At 56.7% G+C, this 25,584-nt stretch overlaps 5 protein-coding genes across 5 annotated transcripts; all 5 read left to right on the plus strand.

The window, feature by feature from the left end:
* Positions 1–3,991: 3,991 nt before the first annotated feature.
* LOC309597175 (feather keratin-like) lies at positions 3,992–4,303 on the plus strand (the record flags this gene model as incomplete). Its single annotated transcript, XM_082326299.1, has 1 exon — positions 3,992–4,303. The coding sequence occupies one exon, from the start codon at positions 3,992–3,994 to the stop codon at positions 4,301–4,303; it is 312 nt and encodes a 103-aa protein (XP_082182425.1).
* A 5,964-nt stretch (positions 4,304–10,267) lies between these two features.
* Positions 10,268–10,579, plus strand: LOC309599125 (feather keratin-like; the record flags this gene model as incomplete). Its single annotated transcript, XM_082330312.1, has 1 exon — positions 10,268–10,579. The coding sequence occupies one exon, from the start codon at positions 10,268–10,270 to the stop codon at positions 10,577–10,579; it is 312 nt and encodes a 103-aa protein (XP_082186438.1).
* Positions 10,580–14,165: 3,586 nt separating this feature from the next.
* Positions 14,166–14,483, plus strand: LOC309589622 (feather keratin-like; the record flags this gene model as incomplete). Its single annotated transcript, XM_082309979.1, has 1 exon — positions 14,166–14,483. One exon carries the CDS (start codon positions 14,166–14,168, stop codon positions 14,481–14,483), a length of 318 nt encoding a protein of 105 aa, XP_082166105.1.
* A 4,460-nt stretch (positions 14,484–18,943) lies between these two features.
* On the plus strand, positions 18,944–19,255 carry LOC309595212 (feather keratin-like; the record flags this gene model as incomplete). The annotated part of the gene is made up of 1 exon (XM_082321853.1): positions 18,944–19,255. The coding sequence occupies one exon, from the start codon at positions 18,944–18,946 to the stop codon at positions 19,253–19,255; it is 312 nt and encodes a 103-aa protein (XP_082177979.1).
* Positions 19,256–22,838: 3,583 nt separating this feature from the next.
* LOC309589963 (feather keratin-like) lies at positions 22,839–23,156 on the plus strand (the record flags this gene model as incomplete). Its single annotated transcript, XM_082310726.1, has 1 exon — positions 22,839–23,156. The coding sequence occupies one exon, from the start codon at positions 22,839–22,841 to the stop codon at positions 23,154–23,156; it is 318 nt and encodes a 105-aa protein (XP_082166852.1).
* Between the last annotated feature and the right edge of the window lie 2,428 nt (positions 23,157–25,584).

Here is a 25,584-nt window from a genome sequence, read left to right on the forward strand (position 1 = left end):
ATGCCTCGACTTGCCATCAGGGTGGGTGCAAAAGGGTAAGAAGATTTCTCCTAGGAAGAGGTCACCACCACTACCACTAGCCACACAGACTGGCTCTTGGGGGGCTGCCAGAATGTGACACAAGCCCATGACTGCATCAAACAAAGGCTTTGACATGACAACATTCCCCTTTGCACACCTCCGACCAAGTCTCCCCGTGCCAGCGCACACTCGACTAACTCTTCCCCAGCATGACTCCCCGGTACTGCCAGGAAAGAGAATCACAGAGGCATTTAGTTGGGCAGGAACATCTGGAGAGCGGGTGCTTCAACCCCCCTACTCAAGCAGGGCCAGCTAGAGCAGGTTGTTCAGGACCATGGCCAGTCGGGTTTTCAGTATCTCCCAGGACAGAGCCTCCACCACCTCTTCTGCCCTTTGACCACCCTCACACTGAAAAAGCCTGGCCTTCCTTGCCCGTGGAGTTCCATCTCTTGTCACTTGTGCCCATGGCCTCTTGTCCTGGTAGGAAGCACTACTCAGAAGAACCAGGCTCCCTCGACTTCATTCCCTGCCATCAGGGATTTATACACATTTACGACAGCCCCCCTGCGCGTTATCGTCTCCTGGCTAAACACTCCCAGCTCTCTCAGCCTCTCCTCATGCGAAGGATGCTCCAGCCCCTTCAGCACCTTGGTGGCCCTGCACTGGTCTCGTTCAACTACGTCCATGGCATTCTCCGTCTGGGGAGCCCAGAACTGCACACAGCACCCAACATGGCACCTCACTCGTGCTGAGGAGACAGGAAGGGTCTCCGCACCCTACTTGCTGGCAACGCGTTTCCTCATGAGGCCCTGGGGACTTGTGGCCCCATTTGGCAGCAAGGGTGCTTTGCCACCTCATGGTCCATTTGTTCTCCACCAGGACCACAAGGTCCTTTTCTGCTAAGTTGCTTTCTATCCAACTGGCCCCAGCCATTCCGGCTACCGGGGGTGACTCCTCCCCAGAAACAGGGCTTTGCATCTCCTCTTGCTCAACTCCATCAGATTCCTCTGTGTCCGGTGCAAGGAACTCGGGTAGCTCCCTCAGCATTCGTGGGTTCAAACCATCTTTCCCCATGGACTTATGTACATCCACTTCCACAAACCCATCTTTCGGGGGGGCAGCCGTGAGTCCACTGGCACCTCCAGCACAGCCCAGCGTGCCTCTTGCCGGCCAGGCGCTCCAGCACGCACCAACGCAGAAGCACAGGTACCCTTCCTACCTCACCTCCTCTTCCTCACAAACAAGCACTGCTCGCACAGTGAAGAACCCTCAAGACACTCACCTTCGCTGAATGTGGGCAGGTCTTGGGGGTCTGGGGAGGTCCTTGCGTACAGGAAGCTAGCCAACCTCATTCCAATTTATAAAAAGGGCAGAAGGGAAGACCCAAGAAACTGCAGACCTGTTAGGCTGGCCTCAGTACCTGGAAAAATTATGGAGAAGATCCTACTGGGTGCTGCTGAAAGGAATTTAAAGGACAACGCAATCCCCAGGCACAGACAACGTGGGTTCACTGAGGGAAAGTCCTGCCTGCCTAATTTCCTATCCTTTGACGATAAAGGCACCCGCCTCGTGCATGAACGGGAAGGCTGTGGATACAGTTTTTCTGGATTTCAGGAAGGCTTTTGATCCTGTCCCTCACAGCATCCTTCTGCACAAGTTGTCCAACTGTGAGCTGAGCAGGTACCCGCTGCTCTGGGTGAAGAACTGCCTGAAGGGCAGGGCTCAAAGGGCTGCAGTGAACAGGGCTCCATCTGGCTGGCGACCGGTCACCAGCGGTGTTCCTCAGGCTTCAATCCTGGGGCCAGATCTGTTCGAGATTTGTATCAATGACCTGGATGCAGGAGTTGATTGCACCATTAGCAAGTTTGCTGATGGTACCAAACTGGGAGGTGCCGTTGAGCCTCTTGAGGGACAAGAGGACTTGCAGAGGGATCTAGAGAGATGAGAGCACTGGACAGTGATTGATGGGATGAAATTTAACAGGAACAAATGCCAGATCCTGCACCTAGGACGGAGCAATTCTGGACACGAGCACGGCTTGGGAGAGGAGTGGCTGGAGAGCAGCCCTGCAGAAAGAGATCTGAGGGTGCTTCATGGCACCAGGCTCAACACACGCGCCCTGGCAGCCAAGAGGGCAAACCGCGTTCTGGGGTGCCTGGGACTGTTCACTCAACTCCTGCGCAGATTTTGGCTAACCCAGCTTTGGCTACGGCCTCATGTATGCTGCGAGCAGCGCCATTAGGTCAAAGCGAGAGCACCACTTAGGCAGGACAGTGGCCAGCAAGATGGAAACGGCCGTTCTGCAGCCATTATCACCTGCACGTTGCTGTCTCCTGCAGCCATTCTCTTTTGTCTGGCCGGTTAGTCAAGAGTCTGCTACCGTATGGAACCATGGACCAACCCTCCAATCTGGAAGGTACAAAACCTCAGCTTCCCCAAAAAGCTTTTCAAGCAGATCCAACAGCAGCTGGACTGCTGAGGCGTTCGTGCTTCCCGCTGTGACACAAGGAACGCCCGCACCGTGACGGAGGAGGAAGGAGGAGCACCCTTACCATCGGCTAGGTAATTATATTGTTTTGCTCACAGGTGCACGATGTTAAGAGTTACGGGTTATAAGGTATGAAACCTAATAACTTGAATGGTGAATAAGTGAATTGACGTCATCAACTAGCCTGGGCAAAAGGGATTGTGCCCCAGTTTGTTGAGTTGGTTTACTGTATTTCTTAATGAGCTCAAGAAATACAGCTTAAATCACAAACTACATTGTCCCGTGAATGTGACGGATGCAAACAGACCGTGACAGCAGGAACGAGGTCACGATCAACAGCCTCTACTTTCCCAGACCCTCCCTCTTGATCTTCTTCAAGATACAAGGGCCATGAGCTTTCTTCCAGCCTTCAGGAACTGCCCCAATGCACCATGACCTTTCCAAATGATAATGGAGTGGCCTCCCAAGGACATCAGGCAGCTTCCTCAGCATTCGTGGGTGCAACCTAGGTACATCCAGTCTCAAAACACGCCTCATTACCTCCTTTCATCTGCCTCAGGAACAACAACTGCTTGCCTGAGAAACAGCCTGCGAACACTCAATGTGACTCAATTGGGGGAGGCCTTGCCATTCATCAACCCTTCGGCATGCAGCCACCACCACTCCTTTCTCCCACCTACAACCTTACAAGCAAGAGGGGCACCAAGACACCCACAGAGCACACCCAATGGGGAGAGGCCAGGCCTAAAGACAGGCTTCGCAACCTGGCAGCAAGGCAAGGACTGACCCAATGCTATGGAAGGGGCAGCCCCACATGACCTCCAAAACCCAGACCAGCCTGCCAGGGCTGCGAGGAAATGGGGCCCCCTCTTCACAACGCACCCGCAAACCACACCAGTGCCATGGGATGACCTCACTGACGACACCCCACCTCTCCTATCCTTTGGTCGTGTCCTCTGCCTGTCCTGACACACACCATCAACACCAAGCCTTTGGCCTCTAATACTCTCACTGCTGCCGCCAGGGTCAGATGGACACGGCCTCAAGAGGAGGACATGAAATTGGACAATTGCGGGAAGGAAAACACACCCCACCTCATTACTTACATGGCTCTGGCACGCAACAGCTGCTTGCTGCAAAATGCTGTCATGCGCAAAGGCTGTCCCGCCCCTCGCACACCAGCATAAAAGCCGGCTCAGGACCTCTCTCCCTCACACACTTCTCCTGACGCCTTCTCCTCCGCGCTCAACAAGGTGAGCCTCAACCCCCTTCCCCTCCTTCTCCTGACCCACCTGGCCCCTCTCTTCCACCACGCTCTGACCCCAGCCTCAGCAGCGCTGACGCCTCCCCACCCCCACGCTCCCCACAGCCCCACACCAGGCCTCCCCGCTCCCTCGCCCTCCTGCAACACCGCCCCTCGCACCCCCACGCCCCTCCGCCTGCTCAACACCCTCTCTTCCAGGGCCCCTCCACACCACACCCATGGCCTGCTACGACAGCTGCCGCCCCTGCGGACCCACCCCGCTGGCTAACAGCTGCAACGAGCCCTGTGTCAGGCAGTGCGAGGACTCCCGCGTCGTCATCCAGCCTTCCACCGTCGTGGTCACCCTGCCAGGACCCATCCTCAGCTCCTTCCCCCAGAACACCGCCGTTGGATCCTCCGCATCGGCTGCCGTGGGCAACGTCCTCAGCTCCCAGGGAGTGCCCGTCTCCGGGGGCTTTGGCCTCGGCTACGGCTACGGCTTTGGAGGCCTGGGCTGCTTCAGCGGCGCAAGAGGCTGCTACCCCTGCTAAGGGCCCTCACCACCACCCCTGACAACAACCACCCACACCCTGGAAGCCACGGCATGGATTGAGGACGCACCTCCAGGCCATTGCTGGCACGTGGGCTCACCAAGCATGGCTCCTCTTCTCAAGGCATAAAGCAAGTACCTTCTCACAAGCCAAAGACCACGGGGGACCTCCAGTGTGCTGCTCCCACCGCAGGGCAGCAAGACCTCGGTGCGCTTGCAAAATCTAGTGCATGCAAGGGACTTTGGCTGATGCTCGCCCTCACACCGGCTCCCTTCCACTTGCTGCTCCTGCCTTTTCACTCTTTTTTTCCTCTCAATAAAATTCTCCTGCATCCCAGCCTGAGACACCTCCTCTTTCAGTCTTCGCCCAAGGCTCTTCCAATTTCACCTGGCAGAGAGCCATGCCTCGACTTGCCATCAGGGTGGGTGCAAAAGGGTAAGAAGATTTCTCCTAGGAAGAGGTCACCACCACTACCACTAGCCACACAGACTGGCTCTTGGGGGGCTGCCAGAATGTGACACAAGCCCATCACTGCATCAAACAAAGGCTTTGACATGACAACATTCCCCTTTGCACACCTCCGACCAAGTCTCCCCGTGCCAGCGCACACTCGACTAACTCTTCCCCAGCATGACTCCCCGGTACTGCCAGGAAAGAGAATCACAGAGGCATTTAGTTGGGCAGGAACATCTGGAGAGCAGGTGCTTCGACTGCCCTACTCAAGCAGGGCCAGCTAGAGCAGGTTGTCCGGGACCATGGCCAGTCGGGTTTTCGGTACCTCCGAGGACAGAGCCTCCACCACCTCTTCTGCCCTTTGACCACCCTCACACTGAAAAAGCCTGGCCTTCCTTGCCCGTGGAGTTCCATCTCCTGTCACTTGTGCCCATGGCCTCTTGTCCTGGTAGGAAGCACTACTCAGAAGAACCAGGCTCCCCCGACTTCATTCCCTGCCATCAGGGATTTATACACATTTACGACAGCCCCCCGCGCATTATCGTCTCCTGGCTAAACACTCCCAGCTCTCTCTCGCTTTATGCCTCGAGAAGACAAGCCATGGCAGAACTTTGGATTCTTCGACCAGGGGATGGCCTATTCATCCCCAGGTCTACTGACATCCAATGGGATTCACCTTTCTCAGAAAGGGAAAAGCGTTTTTCCCCAGGAGCCAGCAGGGCTGATTGATAGAGCTTTAAACTGGTTTGGAAGGGGGAAAGGGACAATACCTTCCTGAAGCAGCGATGAGCAATGGGATTGCCCGCCAAAGGTCGAGGAGCTGCGTGCTAGTGAGATTCCTCAGGCTGCTCCACCAGGCAACGGGCACAATGAAGCACACTTGAAGTGTTCTTACACAAATGCACGCAGCCTGAGGAAGAAGCAAGACGAGGCAGTGGCCTTGGCCCAGTCCCGGAGATACGATGCCATAGGCATAAGCGAAGCCTGGTGGGATGAGTCCTGGGACTGGTATGCCATGCTGGATGGCTACAGGCTCTTCAGGAGGGATAGGCAGGGCAGGCGAGGTGGCGGGGTGACGTTGAATGTAGTGGAGGGGCTGGAATGCATGGATCTAGCAGCTGGCGATGGCACCGTTGAGAGCCTCTGCGTAAGGATTCAGGGACAGACAAATAAAGCGGATGTTGCTGTGCGAGTCTGCTACAGGCCACCCAAGCAGGATGATGACACGGATGAGTTCTTTAAGGAACTAAGGGATGCTTCCAGGTCGTCTGCTCCTGTCCTTCTGGGGGACTTCAACTTGCCAGATGTCAACTGGGAATACCACACAGCTGGTACAAGCAGGTCCACAAGATTCCTAAAGCATCTGGATGATACCTTCTTGGCACAAGTACGAAGAGAACCGACCAGGAAAGGTGCAAACCTGTGCGGGATTTGCTGCTCCAGCTGGATCCTGGAAGCTGGCAAATGTTGACCCAATCTTCAAGAAGGGCAACGGGGATGACCCTGGGAACTACAGGCCTGTCAGTCTCACCTCTGGGCCTGGCAAATCATGGAGAAGATTATTCCGGGAGTTATTGAGAAACACCTGAAAGACAACGCAGTCATTGGTCCCAGCCAGCACGGCTTCACGAGGGGAAAGTCCTGCTTGACAAACTTGATTTCCTTCTATGACAAGGTTACCCACCGAGCTGACCAAGGGAAGCCAGTCGATGTAATCTTTTTGGACTTCAGTAAAGCCTTCCATACTGTCTCTCCCAGTATCCTCCAGGACAAAATGTCCAGCATACAGCTGGATTAACACATAATGCAACGGGTGTGCAATTGGCTGACGGGTCGGGCTCAAAGGGTTATAGGAAATGGGGTTACATCGGGCTGGCGACCCGTCACTAGCGGGGTTCCGCAGGGATCCATCTTGGGGCCAGTGCCCTTCAATATCTTCATAAATGACTTGGATGCAGGACTGGAAGGTTTGCTATCAAAGTTTGCCAATGACACAAAACTGGGAGGAGCCGTTGACACTCTCGAGGGCAGAGAGGCCCTGCAGAGGGATCTGGATAAAACGAGAGAGCTGGGCAATCACCAACCCTATGAAGTTTCACAAGGGCACGTGCCAGATTTTGCACCTGGGACAGGGCAACCCTGGGTGTACCTACAGACTGGGGAACGAGAGGCTGGAGAGCAGCCCCGCGGAGAGGGATCGGGGGGTTCTGGTCAATGGCAAGTTGAACACGAGCCAACAGTGTGCCCTGGCAGCCACGAGGGCCAACCGTGTCCTGGGGTGCATCAAGCACTGTACTGCCAGCCAGTTGAGGGAGGTGATTGTCCCGCTCTCCTCTGCACTGGTGCGGCCTCATCTCGAGTGCTGTGTGCAGTTTTGGGCCCCACAGTACAAAAAGGATACGAAGCTCCTAGAGATTGCCCAGAGGAGAGCCCCAAGGATGGTGAAGGGTTTAGAGGGGAAGCCGTACGAGGAGCGGCTGAAGTCACTTGGTCTGTTCAGCCTGGAGGAGAGGAGACTGACGGGAGACCTCATCGCTGTCTACAGCTTCCTCACGAGGGAAGGAGGAGGGGCAGGCGCTAATCTCTTCTCCCTGGTGACCAACGATAGGACCTGAGGGAACAGCAGGAAGATCTGCCAGGGGAGGTTTGGGTTGGGCATTAGGAAAAGGTTCTTCACCCAGAGGGGAGTGGAGCACTGGAACAAGCTCCCCCGTGAGGTCGTCATGGCGCCAAGCCTGACAACATTCAAGAAGTATTTGGACAACGCCCTCAGAGGTATGGTGTGATTTTGGGCGTTGTCCTATGCAGGGACAGGAGCTGGACTCAATGATCCTTGTGGGTCCCTTCCAACTCAGGACTTTCTAGGATTCTATGAATAATGCAGGCTGGCACCTGGGGGGATTCCAGAACGTGACACAAGCCCGTCACTGCATCAAACAAAGGCTTTGACATGACAACATTCCCCTTTGCACACCTCTGACCAAGTCTCCCTGTGCCAGCACACACTCGACTAACTCTTCCCCAGCATGACTCTCCGGTACTGCCAGGAGAGAGAATCACAGAAGCATTTAGTTGGGCAGGAACATCTGGAGAGCGGGTGCTTCGACCGCCCTACTCAAGCAGGGAAATCCAGAGCAGGTTGTCCGGGACCATGGCCAGTCGGGTTTTCAGTATCTCCCAGGATGGAGACTCCACCACCTCTTCCACTCTTTGAAAAAGCTTTGCCTTCCTTGCCCATGCAATTCCATCGCTTTTCACTTGTGCCCGTGGCCGCTTGGCCTGCCACCGATCACGAGCCTCTGGGCCCAGCCCTTCAGCCACTTTGCAGTCCACCTCACTGGCCACTTATGCAACCCATACTTTCTCGGCTTCTCTAGGAGCGTGGAATGGGAGACAGTGACAAAGGCTTCATTCCAGTAGAGCTCAACAACAGCCACTGCTCTCCCCTCGTCCGACATCCAGTCGCTTACATCCGGAAGACACACAGGTTGGTCAAGCATGATTTCTCCTTCGTAAATCCACACCGACCACTCCCCAGCACCTTCTTGACTTCCTAGTCCTGGTAGGGCTTCCCGGGAGGATTTTCTCAAACGTGTTCCCCAGAAATGAGGTCAGGCTCACCAGCCTCTACTTTCCCACATCTTCCTTCCTGATCTTCTTCAAGAGAGGAAGCCAAGGAGCTCTCTTCCAGTCTTCAGGAACTGCCCACACACACCATGACCCTTCCAAGTTAATGGAGAGTGGCCTCCCAAGGACATCAGACAGCTCCCTCAGCATTCGTGGCTACCACCAGTCAAGCCCCGTGCTCTTGCGTACATCCAGTCGCAAAGCACTCCTTCCTGCCGCCCTTCATCTTCCTCAGCAACAACCACTGCTCGCCTGACAAACGGCCTGACAAACACTCACCTCGGCTCACTTGGGGCAGGCCTTGCCATTCATCCACCCTTCGGCATGCAGCCACCACCACCAGGGCCTCCCCTCTGCAGCCACGTGCTCACCTCCAGCTCCCCTCCGCAAGCTCCAAATCCTCTTTCAGCCCGTCAGACACTGTGCAGAGAAATGGCCTCACCCCTCGGCACTCACCCCAAAACAACACCCCAAAGGCCCTGGCTCACCACCTCCCCTGCCTGCCACCTCCACTCCCCCTCTGCCTCTCGACACACTCATGGTCCAGTGCTTGATAACACTTCTCATGAAAATATTGTTCCTAATACCCAATCCAAACTTCCCCCGGCACATCTTGAGGCTGTTTCCTCTTCTCCTATCACTTCTTACTAGGGATGAGAGACCAACAGCCACGTCGTTATATCCCCCTCTCAGGTGATTGTAGGCAGCGATAAGATCTCCCCTCAGCCTTCTTTTTCTGCAAACTAAACACCCCCAGTTCCTGCAACCACTCATTGTAAGTCTTCTTCTCTAGATTCTTCACCAGCTGCCTTGCTCTTCATTGGATGCAACACACCACAGCACAAGCAACGCATCAAGCCAGAGCCCAGGCTGCAAACATGCCAGCCACAGTTAAGGGGAGCGCTACGGAGGGGCCAACACAAGCCAATACATCACAGGGCTTGCAAACTCTGAGCCCAGGCTACCTACTCTCGCAAGCAGCCCTCCTCTGCCTGCCTACACTGCCACCGCCAGGGACGGCACCACGGGGGCACAAGCCCAAACACGCAGCCTCCTTTCTCCCACCTACAGCCTTACAAGCAAGAGGAGAACCAAGACACCCACAGAGCACACTCAACGGGAAAGGCCAGGCCTAAAAACGGGCTTAGCAACCTGGCAGCAAGGCAAGGACTGACCCAGTGCTATGGAAGGGGCAGCCCTTCACGCCTGGCACAGCTGCAAAGCCCAGACCAGCTCATTAGGGACACAAGGAAATGGGGCCCCCCTCTTCACAACACACCCACCACACCACACCAGTGACATGGGTGACCTCACTGACGACACCCCACGCCTCCAATCCTTTAGACGTGTCCTCTGCCCGTCCTGACACGCACCATCAACACCAAGCCTTTGGCCTCTAATACTCTCACTTCAAAGCTGCCGCCAGGGTCAGATGGACACGGCCTCAAGAGGAGGACATGAAATTGGACAATTGCGGGAAGGAAAACACACCCCACCTCATTACTTACATGGCTCTGGCACGCAACAGCTGCTTGCTGCAAAATGCTGTCATGCGCAAAGGCTGTCCCGCCCCTCGCACACCAGCATAAAAGCCGGCTCAGGACCTCTCTCCCTCACACACTTCTCCTGACGCCTTCTCCTCCGCGCTCAACAAGGTGAGCCTCAACCCCCTTCCCCTCCTTCTCCTGACCCACCTGGCCCCTCTCTTCCACCACGCTCTGACCCCAGCCTCAGCAGCGCTGACGCCTCCCCACCCCCACGCTCCCCACAGCCCCACACCAGGCCTCCCCGCTCCCTCGCCCTCCTGCAACACCGCCCCTCGCACCCCCACGCCCCTCCGCCTGCTCAACACCCTCTCTTCCAGGGCCCCTCCACACCACACCCATGGCCTGCTACGACAGCTGCCGCCCCTGCGGACCCACCCCGCTGGCTAACAGCTGCAACGAGCCCTGTGTCAGGCAGTGCGAGGACTCCCGCGTCGTCATCCAGCCTTCCACCGTCGTGGTCACCCTGCCAGGACCCATCCTCAGCTCCTTCCCCCAGAACACCGCCGTTGGATCCTCCGCATCGGCTGCCGTGGGCAACGTCCTCAGCTCCCAGGGAGTGCCCGTCTCCGGGGGCTTTGGCCTCGGCTACGGCTACGGCTTTGGAGGCCTGGGCTGCTTCAGCGGCGCAAGAGGCTGCTACCCCTGCTAAGGGCCCTCACCACCACCCCTGACAACAACCACCCACTCCCTGGAAGCCACGGCATGGATTGAGGACGCACCTCCAGGCCATTGCTGGCACGTGGCCTCACCAAACATGGCTCCTCCTCTCAAGGCATAAAGCAAGTACCTTCTCACAAGCCAAAGACCACGGGGGACCTCCAGCGTGCTGCTCCCACCGCAGGGCAGCAAGACCTCGGTGCACTTGCAAAATCTAGTGCATGCAAGGGGCTTTGGCTGATGATCGCCCTCACACCGGCTCCCTTCCACTTGCTGCTCCTGCCTTTTCACTCTTTTTTTCCTCTCAATAAAATTCTCCTGCATCCCAGCCTGACATGCCTCCTCTTCCTTTCTTCTCCCAACCTCACTCAGCACCAAGCCAGGGCTCAACGGGACAGCGGGGTGGGTCAAAAAGGGGCTACCAGAGCTCTCGTCACAAGTATGGCCCCAGCAACACCACCCACTGGCACCCAGAGGGCTTCCAAGCCATCACACAAACCCTTCACTTGCCCAAAGAAAGCCTTGCATACGTTAATGCACTTCTACCCATGCCTCTGATGCAAGCTCCCCATGGCAGCACACACTTGACCAACTCTCTTCCCCAGCACAACTCTCTGCCCATCACAGCAAGCAGAATCACAGCAAGCAGAATCAGTGAGTGCGCAAGGAATCTCTGGAGATTGGCTACTTCAACCCAACCTGCTCAAGCAGGGTCAGCTCGAGCAGGCTGTCCACGACCATGACCAGTCAGGGTTTCAATAAAGCCAGGGATGGAGACTCCAAGATTTCTCTGCACAGACGGTTCCACTCTTTGACCACCCTCACGCTGAAAAAGCCTTGCCTTCCCTTCCAAGGAAATGGCACGTCTTCTCTGCTTTCTCCATCCACCCTTCCCCTGGCCATGGCTACCCATGAGAAGAGCCTGACTCCCCTGGCCTCCTTCCCTCCCATCTGGGATTTACAAACATTGATGACCTCTCCCCTGCGCAGCCTTGGCTCCTGGCTCAAAACCCTCCCAGCTCTCTCAGCTTCTCCTCATAGGAAGGATGCTCCAGTCCCCTCAACATCTTGGTGGCCCTGCACAGCACTCACTCCACTAAGGCCATGTCCTTCTTCCACTGGGAAGCCCTCAGCTGGACACAGCACTCCACACGGGGCCTCACCAGCACAGAAGACAGAGCAAGATCGCCTCCCCCGACCTGCTGGCAATGCTCGACCCAACGCTGCTGTGGAGATTCTTGGTCTCTTTTGCCACAAGGGTGCATTGCTGCCTCGGAGTCAGCTTATCCTCCACAAGAACCTCAAAGTCAAACAACAGGGGCTCCAGACACCCACAGAGCACACCCAGCGGGAAAGGCCAGGCCTGAGGACAGGCTTAGTGATCAGGAAGCAAGGCAGCAACGCCCTGGAAGCCATGGCATGGATTGAGGACGCACCTTCCAGCCGTTGCAGGCACGTGCACCTGCCATGCACAGCTCCTCCTCTCAAGGCCCCAAGCAAGGAGCAGGGAAGGGGCCAGCCCGGGCTGCCTGCAAACATGGCCCGTGTACCTCCTCCTCTTCTCCCTCTTCCTTATTGGCTCTGCCTCGTCTCCGACGCCCACTGCTCTCTGCTGCAACTACGTTTTCACAAGCCAGAGACCACGGGGGACCTCCAGCGTGCCGCTCCCACTGCAGAAAAGGACGATCTTGAGGCTCTGGCTAGAGCTATCTCACACAAGGGACCACAGCTGATGGTCACCCCACTTGCACCTCAGACCACCTCCCTTCCACTTGCTGCTCCTGCCTTTTCTCTCTTTTTCCTCTCAATAAAGTGCTTCTCCATCCCAGCCTGAAGATGCCTCCACTTCCTTTCTTCTCCCAACGCTCTTCCAGCCTCACTCAGCATCAAGCCAGGGCTCAACAGGCCAGCGGGGTGGGTGGAAAGGGGCTGCAAGACCTCTCCTAGCAAGTATGGCCCCAGCAACAACAACAACACAGACCAGCACATGGGGACATCAAGCCCGTGACACAAGACGAAAACTTACTCAAACAAAGGCTTGGACACACTAATGCGCTTCTGCCCATGTCTCTGACGCCAGCTTCCCTTGGCAGCACGCCCTTAGAAGCATGGATTTATTTAGGTTGGAAAAGACCCTTAAGATCATTGAGTGCAACCATTAACCAACACTGCCAAGTCCACCACAAAACCATGTCCCTGAGCACCACATTACACGTGTTGTAGATACCTCTCAGGATGGGGACACAACCACTTCCCTGTTCCAGTGCTTGATAACCCCTTCTGTGAAGAAATTATTTCTAATACCCAATCTAAACCTCCCCTGGCACATCTTGAAGGCCATTTCCTCTTCTATCACTTATTACTAGGGATGAGAGACCGACACCCACCTCGTTACATCCTCCTTTCAGGGGATTGTAGAGAGCGAGAAGGTCATCCTTCAGCCTTCTTTTTCTGCAAATTAAAATCCCCAGTTCCCTCAGCCTCTCCACAGATCCTTCACCAGCTGCCCTGCTCTTCTCTGCACAAATTATGCCACAGCCCAGCCTGCAAACGTGCCGACCACAGCTAAGGGGAGCGCTACGGAGGGGCCAACACAAGCCTTTGGGGAGCCTGGCAGGGCTCCCGAACTCTGAACCAGGGCTACCGGGACAACAGCGTGCCCTCAAAAGCAGCCCTCCTCTGCCTGCTTGCACTGCCACCCCCAGGGACAGCACCAAGGGGGCACAAGCCCAAACACGCAGCCTCCTTTCTCCCACCTACAACCTTACAAGCAAGAGGGGCACCAAGACACCCACAGAGCACACCCAGTGGGAAAGGCCAGGACTAAAAACGGCCTTAGCAACCTGGCAGCAAGGCAAGGACTGACCCAATGCAATGCAAGAAGAAGCCCCTCAAGCCCGGCACAGCTCCAAAGCCCAGACCAGCTCATTAGGGCCACAAGGAAAAGGGGCCCCCTCTTCACTACGCACCTGCAAACCACACCACACCAGTGACAGGGGTGACCTCACTGACGACACCCCACGCCTCCTATCCTTTACACATGTCCTCTGCCCGTCCTGACACGCACCATCAACACCAAGCCTTTGGCCTCTAATACTCTCACTTAAAAGCTGCCGCCAGGGTCAGATGGACACGGCCTCAAGAGGAGGACATGAAATTGGACAATTGCGGGAAGGAAAACACACCCCACCTCATTACTTACATGGCTCTGGCATGCAACAGCTGCTTGCTGCAAAATGCTGTCATGCGCAAAGGCTGTCCCGCCCCTCGCACACCAGCATAAAAGCCGGCTCAGCGCCTCTCTCCCTCACACACTTCTCCTGACGCCTTCTCCTCCGCGCTCAACAAGGTGAGCCTCAACCCCCTTCCCCTCCTTCTCCTGACCCACCTGGCCCCTCTCTTCCACCACGCTCTGACCCCAGCCTCAGCAGCGCTGACGCCTCCCCACCCCCACGCTCCCCACAGCCCCACACCAGGCCTCCCCGCTCCCTCGCCCTCCTGCAACACCGCCCCTCGCACCCCCACGCCCCTCCGCCTGCTCAACACCCTCTCTTCCAGGGCCCCTCCACACCACACCCATGGCCTGCTACGACAGCTGCCGCCCCTGCGGACCCACCCCGCTGGCTAACAGCTGCAACGAGCCCTGTGTCAGGCAGTGCGAGGACTCCCGCGTCGTCATCCAGCCTTCCACCGTCGTGGTCACCCTGCCAGGACCCATCCTCAGCTCCTTCCCCCAGAACACCGCCGTCGGATCCTCCGCATCGGCTGCCGTGGGCAACGTCCTCAGCTCCCAGGGAGTGCCCGTCTCCGGGGGCTTTGGCCTCGGCTACGGCTATGGCTCTGGCTTCGGAGGCCTGGGCTGCTTCAGCGGCAGAAGAGGCTGCTACCCCTGCTAAGGGCCCTCACCACCACCCCTGACACCAATCGCCCACTCCCTGGAAGCCACAGCGTGGATTGAGGACGCACCTCCAGGCCATTGCTGGCACGTGCACCTGCCGTCCATGGCTCCTCCTCTCAAGGCACCAAGGAAGCAGGGAAGGGGCCAGCCTGGGCTGCCTGCAAACATGGCCCGTGTACCTCCTCCTCTTCTCCCTCTTCCTTCCTTGCAGCGCCCCTTCTCCTATGCCCACTACTCTCTGCTGCAATCGCTCTCTGACAAGCCAAAGACCACCAGGAACCTCCGGTGGGCTGCTCCCACCGTAGGGAAGGAAGATCTCTGTGGTCTCGCAAAATCTACTGGAAGCAAAGGACCTTGGCTGATGGTCGCCCTACTTCAACCTCAGTCCTGCGCCCTTTAACTTGGTGCTCCTTCCTTTTCACTCTCTCTTTTCTCTCAATAAAATTGTCCTGCATCCCAGCCTGAGACTCCTCCTCTTCCTTTCTTCTCCCAATGCTCTTCCAACTTCACCCCGCACCAAGCCAAGGCTCAACAGGACAGCGGGGTGGGTCAAAAGGGGGCTACCAGACCTCTTGTGACAAGTATGGTCCCAGCAACACCACCCAATGTCACCCAGAGGGCTTCCAAGCCATCACACAAACCCTTCACTTGCCCAAAGAAAGCCTTGCATATGTTAATGCACTTCTACCCATGCCTCTGATGCAAGCTCCCCATGGCAGCACACACTTGACCAACTCTCTTCCCCAGCACAACTCTCTGCCCATCACAGCAAGCAGAATCACAGCAAACAGAATCAGTGAGTGCGCAAGGAATCTCTGGAGATTGGCTACTTCAACCCAACCTGCTCAAGCAGGGTCAGCTCGAGCAGGCTGTCCACGACCACGGCCAGTCAGGGTTTCAATATAGCCAGGGATGGAGACTCCAACACCTCTTTGCGCAGACGGTTCCACTCTTTGACCAGCCTCACACTGAAAAAGCCTTGCCTTCCCTTCCAAGGAAATGGTACGACTTCTCAGCTTTCTCCATCCACCCTTCCCCTGGCCATGGCCACTCATGAGAATTGCCTGAATCCCCTGGCCTCATTCCCTCCCATCCGGGTTTTACACACATTGCTGACCTCTCCCCTGTGCAGCCTTGCCTCCTGCCTGAAAAACCCTCCCAGCTCTCTCAGCTTCTCCTCATAGGAAGGATGCTCCAGTCCCCTCAGCATCTTGGTGGCCCTGCAGGGCACTCACTCCACTAAGGCCATGTGCTTCTTCTACTGGGGAGCCCTCAGCTGGACACAGCACTCCACACGGGGCCTCACCAGCACTGAAGACAGAGCAAGATCACCTCCCCGGACCTGCTGGCAATGCTCTTCCCAGTGCTGCCCTGGAGAATCTTGGCCTCTTTTGCTGCAAGGGTGCATTGCTGCCTTGTAGTCAGCTTGTCCTCCACAAGAACCACAAAGTTGTCCTCAGCAAAGCTGCTTTCTAGCGTCTCTGCCCCCAGAATGTCCTGGTGCCCAGCACTATTCCTCCCCAGATGCAGGACTTGGCACTTCCCCCTGTCCAACATCAGGAGATTTCTCTCTGCCCCAGTCTCTGGCCTCTCCAGGTCCATCTGAAGGGTGCCAAAATCATGGGGTGTCTCAGCCACTCCTCCAGATTTTGCATCATCTGCCAACTTCCTGAGGGGGATGTGGATGAGGATGTTGAACGGTGTTGGCCCCACATGCTATGAGCGTGCAAGGGGAGAAAGCATCAAAGGCTTTACAAGAAAGTCGAGGTAAACACCAGCCATGGCTCTCTATTCCTCCACAAAGCGAGACACTTCAACATAGAAGACACTGAGATCAGTCAAGATCAAAGATCCCCTTTGTAAATCCACGCTGACAACTCCCCAGCACCTTCTTGTCCTGCCTCGGCTTGGCAGGGCTTCCCGGCAGCATTTCCTCCATCACCTTCCACAGGACAAGGTCAGGCTCACCAGCCTCTACTTTCCCACATCTTCCTTCCTCATCTTCTTCAAGAGAGGAGGACAAGGAGCTCTCTTCCAGCCAGCAGGAACTGCTCCCAGGTGCAATGATATTTCCAACATTATCGAGAAGGACCTCCCAAGGACATCAGACAGCTCCCTCAACATTTGTGGCTACCACCAGTCAAGCCCCATGCTCTTACGTACATCCAGTTGCAAAGCACTCCTTCCTCTCCCCTTGTCCGACATCCAGTTGCTTACATCCGGAAGACACAGAGGTTGGTCAAGCATGATTTCTCCTTCGTAAGTCCACACCAACCACTCCCCAGCACCTTCTTGACTTCCTAGTCCTGGTAGGGCTTCCCGGGAGGATTTTCTCAAATGTCTTCCCCTGATCTTCTTCAAGAGAGGAAGCCAAGGAGCTCTCTTCCAGTCTTCAGGAACTGCCCCCACACACCAGGACCTTTCCAAGTTAATGGAGAGTGGCCTCCCAAGGACATCAGACAGCTCCCTCAGCATTCGTGGCTACCACCAGTCAAGCCCCGTGCTCTTGCGTACATCCAGTCGCAAAGCACTCCTTCCTGCCGCCCTTCATCTTCCTCAGCGACAACCACTGCCCGCCTGACAAACGGCCTGACAAACACTCACCTCGGCTCACTTGGGGCAGGCCTTGCCATTCATCCACCCTTCGGCATGCAGCCACCACCACCAGGGCCTCCCCTCTGCAGCCACGTGCTCACCTCCAGCTCCCCTCCGCAAGCTCCAAATCCTCTTTCAGCCCATCAGGCACTGTGCAGAGAAATGGCCTCACCCCTCGGCACTCACCCCAAAACAACACCCCAAAGGCCCTGGCTCACCACCTCCCCTGCCTGCCACCTCCACTCCCCCTCTGCCTCTCGACACACTCATGGGCTCTCCAGAAGCTCCCCTGCCCTTGCAGGGTGCCCCATATCCAATCAGAGAGTCATGGAGCTTGGAAAAGACCCTTAACAGTAGTGAGTCCAACCGTGAAACAAACACTGCCAAGTCCACTGCTAAACCACGTCCCTGAGCGACACATCTACACGTCTTTTAGATACCTCCCGGGATGGAGACTCAACCACTTCCCTGGGCAGCCTGGTCCAGTGCTTGATAACACTTCTCATGAAGAAATTGTTCCTAATACCCAATCCAAACCTCCCCTGGCACATCTTGAGGCTGTTTCCTCTTCTCCTGTCAGTTGTTACTAAGGCTGAGAGACCAACACCCACCTCTTTACATCCTCCTCTCAGGTGACTGTAGGCAGCAATAAGGTCTCCCCTCAGCCTTCTTTTTCTGCAAACTAAACACCCCCAGGTCCCTCAACTGCTCCTCAGAAGTCTTCTTCTCTAGGTCCTTCACCAGCTGCCTTGCTCTTCTTTGGACGCATCACGCCACAGCGTAAGCATCGCTTCACACCACAGCCCACCCTGCAAACATGCTGGCCACAGCTAAGGGGAGTGCTACTGAGGGGCCAACACAAGCCTTTGGGGAGCCTGCCAGGGCTCCCCACATCACAGGGCTTGCGAACCCTGAACCAGGGCGACCAGCACAATGGCCTGCTCTCACAAGCGGCCCTCCTCTGCCTGCCTGCACTGCCACCCCCAGGGACGGCACCAAGGGGGCACAAGCCCAAACACGCAGCCTCCTTTCTCCCACCCACAACCTTACAAGCAAGAGGGGAACCAAGGCAACCACAGAGCAAACCCAGTTGGGAAAAGCCAGGACTACAGACAGGCTTAGCAACCTGGCAGCAAGGCAAGGACTGACCCAATGCAATGGAAGGGGAAGCACCTGATGCCCAGGACACCTCCAAAGCCCAGACCAGCCTGCCAGGGCTGCGAGGAAATGGGGACCCCTCTTCACTACAAACCCGCAAACCACACCACACCAGTGCCACGCGATGACCTCACTGATGACACCCCCACCTCTCCTAGGCTTTACACATGTCCTCTGCCCGTCCTGACACGCACCATCAACACCAAGCCTTTGGCCTCTAATACTCTCACTTAAAAGCTGCCGCCAGGGTCAGATGGACACGGCCTCAAGAGGAGGACATGAAATTGGACAATTGCGGGAAGGAAAACACACCCCACCTCATTACTTACATGGCTCTGGCATGCAACAGCTGCTTGCTGCAAAATGCTGTCATGCGCAAAGGCTGTCCCGCCCCTCGCACACCAGCATAAAAGCCGGCTCAGCGCCTCTCTCCCTCACACACTTCTCCTGACGCCTTCTCCTCCGTGCTCAACAAGGTGAGCCTCAACCCCCTTCCCCTCCTTCTCCTGACCCACCTGGCCCCTCTCTTCCACCACGCTCTGACCCCAGCCTCAGCAGCGCTGACGCCTCCCCACCCCCACGCTCCCCACAGCCCCACACCAGGCCTCCCCGCTCCCTCGCCCTCCTACAGCACCGCCCCTCGCACCCCCACGCCCCTCCGCCTGCTCAACACCCTCTCTTCCAGGGCCCCTCCACACCACACCCATGGCCTGCTACGACAGCTGCCGCCCCTGCGGACCCACCCCGCTGGCTAACAGCTGCAACGAGCCCTGTGTCAGGCAGTGCGAGGACTCCCGCGTCGTCATCCAGCCTTCCACCGTCGTGGTCACCCTGCCAGGACCCATCCTCAGCTCCTTCCCCCAGAGCACTGCCGTCGGATCCTCCGCATCGGCTGCCGTGGGCAACGTCCTCAGCTCCCAGGGAGTGCCCGTCTCCGGGGGCTTTGGCCTCGGCTACGGCTACGGCTTTGGAGGCCTGGGCTGCTTCAGCGGCGCAAGAGGCTGCTACCCCTGCTAAGGGCCCTCACCACCACCCCTGACAACAACCACCCACTCCCTGGAAGCCACGGCATGGATTGAGGACGCACCTCCAGGCCATTGCTGGCACGTGGCCTCACCAAACATGGCTCCTCCTCTCAAGGCATAAAGCAAGTACCTTCTCACAAGCCAAAGACCACAGGGGACCTCCAGCGTGCTGCTCCCACCGCAGGGCAGCAAGACCTCGGTGCGCTTGCAAAATCTAGTGCATGCAAGGGGCTTTGGCTGATGCTCGCCCTCACACTGGTTCCCTTCCACTTGCTGCTCCTGCCTTTTCGCTCTTTTTTTCCTCTCAATAAAATTCTCCTGCATCCCAGCCTGACATGCCTCCTCTTCCTTTCTTCTCCCAACCTCACTCAGCACAAAGCCAGGGCTCAACGGGACAGCGGGGTGGGTCAAAAAGGGGCTACCAGACCTCTCGTCACAAGTATGGCCCCAGCAACACCACCCAATGGCACCCAGAGGGCTTCCAAGCCATCACACAAACCCTTCACTTGCCCAAAGAAAGCCTTGCATACGTTAATGCACTTCTACCCATGCCTCTGATGCAAGCTCCCCATGGCAGCACACACTTGACCAACTCTCTTCCCCAGCACAACTCTCTGCCCATCACAGCAAGCAGAATCACAGCAAGCAGAATCAGTGAGTGCGCAAGGAATCTCTGGAGATTGGCTACTTCAACCCAACCTGCTCAAGCAGGGTCAGCTCGAGCAGGCTGTCCACGACCATGACCAGTCAGGGTTTCAATAAAGCCAGGGATGGAGACTCCAAGATTTCTCTGCACAGACGCTTCCACTCTTTGACCACCCTCACGCTGAAAAAGCCTTGCCTTCCCTTCCAAGGAAATGGCACGTCTTCTCTGCTTTCTCCATCCACCCTTCCCCTGGCCATGGCTACCCATGAGAAGAGCCTGACTCCCCTGGCCTCTTTCCCTCCCATCTGGGATTTACAAACATTGATGACCTCTCCCCTGCGCAGCCTTGGCTCCTGGCTCAAAACCCTCCCAGCTCGCTCAGCTTCTCCTCATAGGAAGGATGCTCCAGTCCCCTCAACGTCTTGGTGGCCCTGCACGGCACTCACTCCACTAAGGCCATGTCCTTCTTCCACTGGGAAGCCCTCAGCTGGACACAGCACTCCACACGGGGCCTCACCAGCACAGAAGACAGAGCAAGATCGCCTCCCCCGACCCGCTGGCAATGCTCGACCCAACGCTGCTGTGGAGATTTCTGGTCTCCTTTGCCACCAGGCTGCATTGCTGCCTCGGAGTCAGCTTATCCTCCACAAGAACCTCAAAGGCAAACAACAGGGGCTCCAGACACCCACAGAGCACACCCAGCGGGAAAGGCCAGGCCTGAGGACAGGCTTAGTGATCAGGAAGCAAGGCAGCAACGCCCTGGAAGCCATGGCATGGATTGAGGACGCACCTTCCAGCCGTTGCAGGCACGTGCACCTGCCGTGCACAGCTCCTCCTCTCAAGGCCCCAAGCAAGGAGCAGGGAAGGGGCCAGCCCGGGCTGCCTGCAAACATGGCCCGTGTACCTCCTCCTCTTCTCCCTCTTCCTTCTTGGCTCTGCCTCGTCTCCGACGCCCACTGCTCTCTGCTGCAACTACGTTCTCACAAGCCAGAGACCACGGGGGACCTCCAGCGTGCCGCTCCCACTGCAGAAAAGGAAGATCTTGAGGCTCTGGCTAGAGCTATCTCACACAAGGGACCACGGCTGATGGTCACCCCACTTGCACCTCAGACCACCTCCCTTCCACTTGCTGCTCCTGCCTTTTCTCTCTTTTTCCTCTCAATAAAGTGCTTCTCCATCCCAACCTGAAGATGCCTCCACTTCCTTTCTTCTCCCAACGCTCTTCCAGCCTCACTCAGCATCAAGCCAGGGCTCAACAGGCCAGCGGGGTGGGTGGAAAGGGGCTGCAAGACCTCTCTTAGCAAGTATGGCCCCAGCAACAACAACACAGACCAGCACATGGGGACATCAAGCCCGTGACACAAGACGAAAACTTACTCAAACAAAGGCTTGGACACACTAATGCGCTTCTGCCCATGTCTCTGACGCCAGCTTCCCTTGGCAGCACGCCCTTAGAAGCATGGATTTATTTAGGTTGGAAAAGACCCTTAAGATCATTGAGTGCAACCATTAACCAACACTGCCAAGTCCACCACAAAACCATGTCCCTGAGCACCACATTACACGTGTTGTAGATACCTCTCAGGATGGGGACACAACCACTTCCCTGTTCCAGTGCTTGATAACCCCTTCTGTGAAGAAATTATTTCTAATACCCAATCTAAACCTCCCCTGGCTCATCTTGAAGGCCATTTCCTCTTCTATCACTTATTACTAGGGATGAGAGAACGACACACACCTCGTTACATCCTCCTTTCAGGGGATTGTAGAGAGCGAGAAGGTCATCCTTCAGCCTTCTTTTTCTGCACATTAAAATCCCCAGTTCCCTCAACCTCTCCACAGATCCTTCACCAGCTGCCCTGCTCTTCTCTGCACAAATTATGCCACAGCCCAGCCTGCAAACGTGCCGACCACAGCTAAGGGGAGTGCTACGGAGGGGCCAACACAAGCCTTTGGGGAGCCTGGCAGGGCTCCCGAACTCTGAACCAGGGCTACCGGGACAAGAGCGTGCCCTCAAAAGCAGCCCTCCTCTGCCTGCTTGCACTGCCACCCCCAGGGACGGCACCAAGGGGGCACAAGCCCAAACACGCAGCCTCCTTTCTCCCACCTACAACCTTACAAGCAAGAGGGGAACCAAGGCAACCACAGAGCACACCCAGTGGGAAAGGCCAGGACTAAAATCGGGCTTAGCAACCTGGCAGCAAGGCAAGGACTGACCCAATGCAATGCAAGAAGAAGCCCCTCAAGCCCGGCACAGCTCCAAAGCCCAGACCAGCTCATTAGGGCCACAAGGAAAAGGGGCCCCCTCTTCACTACGCACCTGCAAACCACACCACAGCAGTGACAGGGGTGACCTCACTGACAGCACCCCACGCCTCCTATCCTTTAGACGTGTCCTCTGCCCGTCCTGACACGCACCATCAACACCAAGCCTTTGGCCTCTAATGCTCACAGTTCAAAGCTGCCGCCAGGATCAGATGGACACGGCCTCAAGAGGAGGACGTAAAATCGGACAATTGCGGGAAGGAATACACACCCCACCTCATTACTTACATGGCTCTGGCATGCAACAGCTGCTTGCTGCAAAATGCTGTCATGTGCAAAGGCTGTCCCGCCCCTCGCACACCACCATAAAAGCCGGCTCAGCGCCTCTCTCCCTCACACACTTCTCCTGACGCCTTCTCCTCCGCGCTCAACAAGGTGAGCCTCAACCCCCTTCCCCTCCTTCTCCTGACCCACCTGGCCCCTCTCTTCCACCACGCTCTGACCCCAGCCTCAGCAGCGCTGACGCCTCCCCACCCCCACGCTCCCCACAGCCCCACACCAGGCCTCCCCGCTCCCTCGCCCTCCTGCAACACCGCCCCTCGCACCCCCACGCCCCTCCGCCTGCTCAACACCCTCTCTTCCAGGGCCCCTCCACACCACACCCATGGCCTGCTACGACCTCTGCCGCCCCTGCGGACCCACCCCGCTGGCTAACAGCTGCAACGAGCCCTGTGTCAGGCAGTGCGAGGACTCCCGCGTCGTCATCCAGCCTTCCACCGTCGTGGTCACCCTGCCAGGACCCATCCTCAGCTCCTTCCCCCAGAGCACCGCCGTCGGATCCTCCGCATCGGCTGCCGTGGGCAACGTCCTCAGCTCCCAGGGAGTGCCCGTCTCCGGGGGCTTTGGCCTTGGCTACGGCTATGGCTCTGGCTTCGGAGGCCTGGGCTGCTTCAGCGGCAGAAGAGGCTGCTACCCCTGCTAAGGGCCCTCACCACCACCCCTGACACCAATCGCCCACTCCCTGGAAGCCACAGCATGGATTGAGGACGCACCTCCAGGCCATTGCTGGCACGTGCACCTGCCGTCCATGGCTCCTCCTCTCAAGGCACCAAGGAAGCAGGGAAGGGGCCAGCCTGGGCTGCCTGCAAACATGGCCCGTGTACCTCCTCCTCTTCTCCCTCTTCCTTCCTTGCAGCGCCCCTTCTCCTATGCCCACTACTCCCTGCTGCAATCGCTCTCTGACAAGCCAAAGACCACCAGGAACCTCCGGTGGGCTGCTCCCACCGTAGGGAAGGAAGATCTCTGTGGTCTCGCAAAATCTACTGGAAGCAAAGGACCTTGGCTGATGGTCGCCCTACTTCAACCTCAGTCCTGCGCCCTTTAACTTGGTGCTCCTTCCTTTTCACTCTCTCTTTTCTCTCAATAAAATTGTCCTGCATCCCAGCCTGAGACTCCTCCTCTTCCTTTCTTCTCCCAATGCTCTTCCAACTTCACCCCGCACCAAGCCAAGGCTCAACAGGACAGCGGGGTGGGTCAAAAGGGGGCTACCAGACCTCTTGTGACAAGTATGGTCCCAGCAACACCACCCAATGTCACCCAGAGGGCTTCCAAGCCATCACACAAACCCTTCACTTGCCCAAAGAAAGCCTTGCATATGTTAATGCACTTCTACCCATGCCTCTGATGCAAGCTCCCCATGGCAGCACACACTTGACCAACTCTCTTCCCCAGCACAACTCTCTGCCCATCACAGCAAGCAGAATCACAGCAAACAGAATCAGTGAGTGCGCAAGGAATCTCTGGAGATTGGCTACTTCAACCCAACCTGCTCAAGCAGGGTCAGCTCGAGCAGGCTGTCCACGACCACGGCCAGTCAGGGTTTCAATATAGCCAGGGATGGAGACTCCAACACCTCTTTGCGCAGACGGTTCCACTCTTTGACCAGCCTCACACTGAAAAAGCCTTGCCTTCCCTTCCAAGGAAATGGTACGACTTCTCAGCTTTCTCCATCCACCCTTGCCCTGGCCATGGCCACTCATGAGAAGAGCCTGACTCCCCTGGCCTCTTTCCCTCCCATCCGGGTTTTACACACATTGCTGACCTCTCCCCTGTGCAGCCTTGCCTCCTGCCTGAAAAAACCTCCCAGCTCTCTCAGCTTCTCCTCATAGGAAGGATGCTCCAGTCCCCTCAGCATCTTGGTGGCCCTGCAGGGCACTCACTCCACTAAGGCCATGTGCTTCTTCTACTGGGGAGCCCTCAGCTGGACACAGCACTCCACACGGGGCCTCACCAGCACTGAAGACAGAGCAAGATCACCTCCCCGGACCTGCTGGCAATGCTCTTCCCAGTGCTGCCCTGGAAAATCTTGGCCTCTTTTGCTGCAAGGGTGCATTGCTGCCTTGTAGTCAGCTTGTCCTCCACAAGAACCACAAAGTTGTCCTCAGCAAAGCTGCTTTCTAGCGTCTCTGCCCCCAGAATGTCCTGGTGCCCAGCACTATTCCTCCCCAGATGCAGGACTTGGCACTTCCCCCTGTCCAACATCAGGAGATTTCTCTCTGCCCCAGTCTCTGGCCTCTCCAGGTCCATCTGAAGGGTGCCAAAATCATGGGGTGTCTCAGCCACTCCTCCAGATTTTGCATCATCTGCCAACTTCCTGAGGGGGATGTGGATGAGGATGTTGAACGGTGTTGGCCCCACATGCTATGAGCGTGCAAGGGGAGAAAGCATCAAAGGCTTTACAAGAAAGTCGAGGTAAACACCAGCCATGGCTCTCTATTCCTCCACAAAGCGAGACACTTCAACATAGAAGACACTGAGATCAGTCAAGATCAAAGATCCCCTTTGTAAATCCACGCTGACAACTCCCCAGCACCTTCTTGTCCTGCCTCGGCTTGGCAGGGCTTCCCGGCAGCATTTCCTCCATCACCTTCCACAGGACAAGGTCAGGCTCACCAGCCTCTACTTTCCCACATCTTCCTTCCTCATCTTCTTCAAGAGAGGAGGACAAGGAGCTCTCTTCCAGCCAGCAGGAACTGCTCCCAGGTGCAATGATATTTCCAACATTATCGAGAAGGACCTCCCAAGGACATCAGACAGCTCCCTCAACATTTGTGGCTACCACCAGTCAAGCCCCATGCTCTTACGTACATCCAGTTGCAAAGCACTCCTTCCTCTCCCCTTGTCCGACATCCAGTTGCTTACATCCGGAAGACACAGAGGTTGGTCAAGCATGATTTCTCCTTCGTAAATCCACACCAACCACTCCCCAGCACCTTCTTGACTTCCTAGTCCTGGTAGGGCTTCCCGGGAGGATTTTCTCAAACGTCTTCCCCTGATCTTCTTCAAGAGAGGAAGCCAAGGAGCTCTCTTCCAGTCTTCAGGAACTGCCCCCACACACCAGGACCTTTCCA

The sequence above is a fragment of the Platalea leucorodia genome, assembly GCF_965183815.1.
Source record: "Platalea leucorodia genome assembly, chromosome: 1".
In the NCBI taxonomy this organism is placed as follows: Eukaryota; Metazoa; Chordata; class Aves; order Pelecaniformes; family Threskiornithidae; genus Platalea; species Platalea leucorodia.